The sequence below is a fragment of the Phoenix dactylifera genome, chromosome 13 (genome assembly GCF_009389715.1).
Source record: "Phoenix dactylifera cultivar Barhee BC4 chromosome 13, palm_55x_up_171113_PBpolish2nd_filt_p, whole genome shotgun sequence".
Taxonomy (NCBI): domain Eukaryota; kingdom Viridiplantae; phylum Streptophyta; class Magnoliopsida; order Arecales; family Arecaceae; genus Phoenix; species Phoenix dactylifera.
The window spans coordinates 8,126,996-8,132,495 of record NC_052404.1 but is presented as its reverse complement, the minus strand read 5'-3'; the positions used below and the strand labels follow the sequence as shown (position 1 = coordinate 8,132,495).

The 5,500-nt window shown below is 42.3% G+C and overlaps 1 protein-coding gene across 1 annotated transcript; it reads left to right on the top strand.

Moving 5' to 3' along the window:
• Positions 1 to 2,280: 2,280 nt before the first annotated feature.
• On the top strand, positions 2,281 to 4,989 carry LOC103709684 (NAC domain-containing protein 2-like). Its single transcript, XM_008795145.4, has 3 exons — positions 2,281 to 2,569; positions 2,653 to 2,954; positions 4,093 to 4,989. Exons 1-3 carry the CDS (start codon positions 2,410 to 2,412, stop codon positions 4,651 to 4,653), a joined length of 1,023 nt encoding a protein of 340 aa, XP_008793367.1. The 5' UTR covers positions 2,281 to 2,409; the 3' UTR covers positions 4,654 to 4,989.
• Positions 4,990 to 5,500: the final 511 nt, after the last annotated feature.

The window sequence follows — 5,500 nt, the reverse complement described above, 5'->3', positions numbered from 1 at the left end:
TACAAAAAGGGAAAAAAGAAAAGAAAAGAAAGGAAAGATAATGCATGGCATTCTACTACTCTTCTTTCTCTAGATCAGATTATTACTCTTGGTTTCCTCCTCGACTTTTGTTGATGCCAAAGGCTGGATCCTTGATAGGATGTACATGACACTAAGGGAAAGTAGATTGGCTTTCGGTGCTCTTGGATATGACTGTTTTGTCTTTAGACAATTCCAAGAACCTCCAAAGAAAACTGTTGTCTTGTGCATGTATTGCGTGTAAGACCTCATACGATCACTATTCCAACCACCACACTTTGACCTGAAATTCTTAGCTTAGCTTCCGTAGCCACCTCCATGTATCTTGGAGATAATCACCCAACAAAACATCACTGACAAGCAATTGAACCGGTCAGATACTGGTAACTCGATCGCCATTCCATGCACAGGCTGCAAAACTTACAATGTATTCTTGGGCCAATGCATGGAAGCCTTTTAAATAATGAATTTTGCGGTCATGAAACTTTATTCACTCTTATAAAATGACCAAGTCAAAACTCATCGGACCACCTCTAATCGTACTTTACGTGTTACAACTCACGCCATGCTCTCCGTGCGGGCAGCGTACAGCGATTTAAAGGAATAAAAGGTCACTTGTAGCCAGGATAGTCAACAACTCCTTTAATACTTGTATGTTAATGCAAGTTTCCCTAGAGTAGGGTTCTCAACTTCTGCTTCATCCTCATCATTAATTCCTACTGTAGCATGGACGATGACCAAAAACCATTCGTGTGGTTACCGATATTTTTCGGCATTATTCTCAACTTTTTAAAATAGAGTCACTCCAAGATGTTCACTTCGAGTCATCATCATCCTTAGCGTCACCATGACCGCCATTCTTAGAGTCCACAATGGATCATATTCCTCGATGATCGACAGTCGAAAGAACGGACATGAATCAATGGATGACAACCCAGAGTAGCTAGCTTTAAATAGAATATATGTGGACATGAGGATGACACCTCCCTTGAATTCATCCCCCTATATCTAAAATGCATGTCATTGTTTTGATAGCTCTCCTTCCTTTTACGGTATCATTGGCTTGCAAGTTAGCTTGTCCAAGCATCCAAGCTAATGACAGGCACTAATCCAACTTTTACTGCTCAAGATAATTATCCTCCGCATCCCATGCTTTATAATTATATATATATTCTCCGCAGTCCCACAAGGTGCACTTTTACTTCTCGAGAGCTCCGAGCGTGTCAAGTTTAGCCACATGGATTAACACCAACATAAAATTAACTAAACCAAAAGCTCGGCTTTTTGGATGGGACATGGAGAGCTCCATGCACGCTTTGAAGTTTGAACCTGTCAGCCGGGCCGTACACTTCATAACATATCACATGCAGCGAATGATCAACTGCAACGTGTCCGATTAACCAGAACTATGTCGTACCATGACGTCAACATGTCATGTTCGACCCCTGTGCGTGTGGATGTTCGGTGTTCCATGGGATCAGCGGGAAGGGCATTCGTCACCGCGTGTCTTGTTGACCCAATCTTGGTACTTTGACCACTGTTTGTACCAACGGAACATAGTTATCCCCCAACTGTCCACCTAACCTAACTCGCGTGCTTAGATGAATTAAAGATGGAATAAAGATGATCCGTGGAATTAATGCTAAAGTCTACATTTTGGACAGCTAACTCTGTTGCCTTCACGAAGAAGAGTCCACCTTGGTTTTTGGCTCATTGATGAGGACTACCCAATCAGGACCCTTACACATCATGATCGCCAATTTTCCCAGTGGAGTGTCGTGCTTGAATTCTGACCGTCTCCAGGAATTCCACTGATCCGATGGTCTACGTGTCGGCGAGAAAATCCCGGTCACCGGAGGGGCCCTGATAAGGATCCAAGGCCGGAGTCCGATCGATTAAGCTGTACGTACAGTGACCCGGTCACGTGGACGGCCAGGATTATCCGGAAGCGCATCAACCTGTCCGGATCTGCGACCCCCACTCGGGTCGACACGTGTCCGCAGCACCTGGGAGATGACGTCATCGGAATGTCGTCGCCTTTCTCTCCTCCCGGTGCGCCGGGGGGGAGGGGGGGGGGGGGGGGGGGGGGCGCTCCCCCTTTTCTCACGCGACACGTGGGAACGTATCGATAAGCACGAACTCCACGTGTTAGCCCCACACTGCCCCTAGAGAGACTCATCAATACCTTCCTTGTCCAAAAAATCTCTCCTTTCTTCTTCCACAAACGACAAAAACCTGCGACTACTAAAGCAACCCCCACCCTCCTCTCCCGAAAATTTCAGCCCCCCTCCTTTCTCATCTCGGCTTCTTCTATATTTTTATCCTTCCGGACCCAAACGAAGATAGAAAGAAGAAGCGGCCAGACCACCCCAATCCATTGGCTCTCGAGCCATGTCGGACCCTACGCTGCTTCCGCCGGGCTTTCGGTTCCACCCGACGGACGAAGAGCTCATAGTTCACTACCTGAGGAACCAAGCAGCTTCGGTGCCATGCCCTGTTTCGATCATCGCCGAGGTCGATATCTACAAGTTTGATCCATGGGAGCTTCCTGGTTAGTGGTAGTACTTCTGTGGCATTATTTCTGTTTCTCTTGATCATCATGGTTTGGTGATTTTGATGCTCGATTTGTTTCAGCTAAGGCGATGTTTGGTGATCGAGAGTGGTACTTCTTTAGCCCGAGGGACCGCAAGTACCCGAACGGTATGCGGCCAAACAGGGCAGCTGCATCTGGGTATTGGAAGGCGACCGGGACCGATAAGCCGATCCGTATGAGCAGAGGCAATGGGAATATTGGTGTCAAGAAGGCCTTGGTGTTTTACAAAGGTAGGCCACCTAAGGGACTGAAGACGAATTGGATCATGCATGAGTACCGCCTTGCTGAAGCTCAGAGCAGCAATAGCTACAAGCCCACGAGGATTAGAGACTCTTCCATGAGGGTAAGGAAGTGATCCTATCCTACTTTTCCTTCGCTTACTATTTTGAGGAACCATTTTCTTTTCTTATTCTTTCCTTTCAGCTCTCATACCTTCTACATACTCTTTTTTTTTTCCCTTTCAGCTCTCATACTTTCCAGATACTTTTTTTTTTTTTTTTTTTTTTGAATTAGGTCTACATCATGAGGGTTGGCCTTCGGGAATATTACGACTTCTTTGGTTTATTGGAAGAATTTTCTCGCATCCGAATATTTTTTCTAAAAAGTTGATTCTTAAAAAAAAAGAAATAACTTTTTATGTTTAATTGATCATGAAAAAGTCCATATTTTATAGTGGCTTATGTCTGATTGTCTTTTTTATATAAAAATTATGTAAAAATATCTGTTATACTCTTAATAAAGAAAAAGACACTGCCCTAATCTATCTAGAAGTTGAAGAGCACTAAAATTATTTCAATTCTCAGCCAGTGAGAATTGGACTTTCTCATGTTCCATGTAGATTTTTTTTTATAAAATGTAGAAATTTCATTTCTATAGAAAAGCTATTTTTTCATCCCTATTCTTTGAAAACTCTAACCAAATATAAAGTATTTTTATATTTTTCTGTTGACCCAGTTAACCGAACGAGTCCTTAATGACAAAATCACCCTTGTGGGAAGGATGTCCTTCAAAATGTTGATCACACAAGAACAACCCTTACTTGATTAGCTAGATTGGATGTGTTCTCAAGTTCATTGCTTTCTAACCCATTAAGATATTGGAATAATAGGCTAACATGCAGTTATGCACTCAGTTTTTTTAAAAACATATATATTTTTTTCAGTTTTGGTTTGATGAAAAGAACTTCAAGTGATGTTTCTTATCAGTTACTGGCCAAAATATCAGTCAGTGTATTATAGATAATTTTCATTAATTATTTTCCATATTTTAGCTCACCTACCACCAGGACTCAGACATTTGTGATGTTTAAAGGGTGGTTGTTGCTCTGCTGCTGCTGCTTTTGCTTTGCTGTTATCTACTGTTATTACCTCTAACTTCATATGGATGGATGCTCGAAATAACTAGTGCAAGTTCTTCACTTTATATTTGCAAACTTGAATCATATGTAATGATGATACTCCTCTGTTTCCCTACAATTGCAGTTGGATGATTGGGTCCTTTGCCGAATCTACAAGAAGAGCAACCATCTCGAACCGGTGCCGCCTCTAATCGATCAAGAACAAGACGACTCGAGCCCCGAAGACAACTACTATTCAAACCCAACAAACATCACACAGCAGAACCCTCTAAGGCTGCCCAAGTCTTTCTCTATATCTGAATTTCTTGAAGACTACTCCTCATTCTCACACCTCCTCGACAACCAGCCTGAAATGCCAGGATCATCAGACCCTGGTTCCCTTATGGGTCAGCCAAGCTCAAACCAACTCTACGTTAATAGCAGTGGCAATAACAACTTAGTTCAGCAGCTTTCCCAAGCAGAGCCCTCTGCTCCAAATGCTGGGAACTCTTTAAAGCGCCAGAGAATGTCGGACATTCACTCAGAGGAGAACAATGGTCTCTTAAACAACCCTTTAAAGAAACGCAACGATTCATTCATTTACACCAACTTCTCCAACCAGTTTGACGCCCCTCACTGCAGCTTGCTGAACCAGCCATTATTCGGTCAGCAAATATTGCTGAACTCTCACTTGGGATTGCACTAAACTCAGGCACATTACACTTGCATAAATCGTGGATATTAACTGAACAGAGAATGGAAAGAACAGAAAGTTCATTTTGTTAGTGAGATGGGCCATTTTTTATGTAGAAACTGTCTTGTCTCAAGAGGTTATGGACAGAGATCCAATAGGGGGAATGGAGTGGCATCAAAGGGAATGCCCTTAAGAGAGCTTGGTGTTAGATGGACTTAGCAAAATCACAAAATTCTTTAGGAGAATCTAAGGGGACTTAGAGGATTGCTTTTGTAGATATCTTGTGGTTTGAAATGGATGCATGACTTTTCTTATATTTTTTAAATAAGGGTCAGAGGATTTTTTTTTTCTTTTTTTTTTCTTCTTTTTTTTTTTCTGTGAGAAAGTCAGAGGATGTTTACGTCCCAACTACATGCCTCACAGAAACCAGTGGCGTGATGCTTTTTCGTCTTTTGCTGGTTGATATGTTTGCTGTAGTTCGTGGACCGTGATGCATGGCACAGTAATGGTACTTGAATGAAGGTGTGGCAGTTCTTATCCGGAATAAGCTAACGCGCGCGCGCGCGCTTACACACACACACACACACAGAGAGAGAGAGAGAGAGAGAGAGAGAGACCGGACTATTTTTCCTCTCCTAGACTTGATCAAAAGACCAAATAATCGAGAACTAATGATTTCTGCCAGAACTTTTTATTTCCTTTCTTCAGGAATAAATCAATGACTTGATTGAAAAAGAAAGGGTAGCAGATAGTTTCACATCAAAAAAAAAGAGAAGAAGAAGAAAAAGAAAAGGTAGCAAAACAATAAGTTGATTGGTACAAGGGGTATAAAGTAATTAAACAAAGGATGACTTTTAAG

Excerpts from the sequence above, each read along its gene's own strand:
- LOC103709684 (XM_008795145.4), top strand. The coding sequence starts at position 2,410 with ATGTCGGACCCTACGCTGCTTCCGCCGGGCTTTCGGTTCCACCCGACG. Across the intron at positions 2,570-2,652 it reads TGATCCATGGGAGCTTCCTG|CTAAGGCGATGTTTGGTGAT; the intron begins GTTAGTGGTAGT and ends GATTTGTTTCAG. Across the intron at positions 2,955-4,092 it reads TTAGAGACTCTTCCATGAGG|TTGGATGATTGGGTCCTTTG; the intron begins GTAAGGAAGTGA and ends CTACAATTGCAG.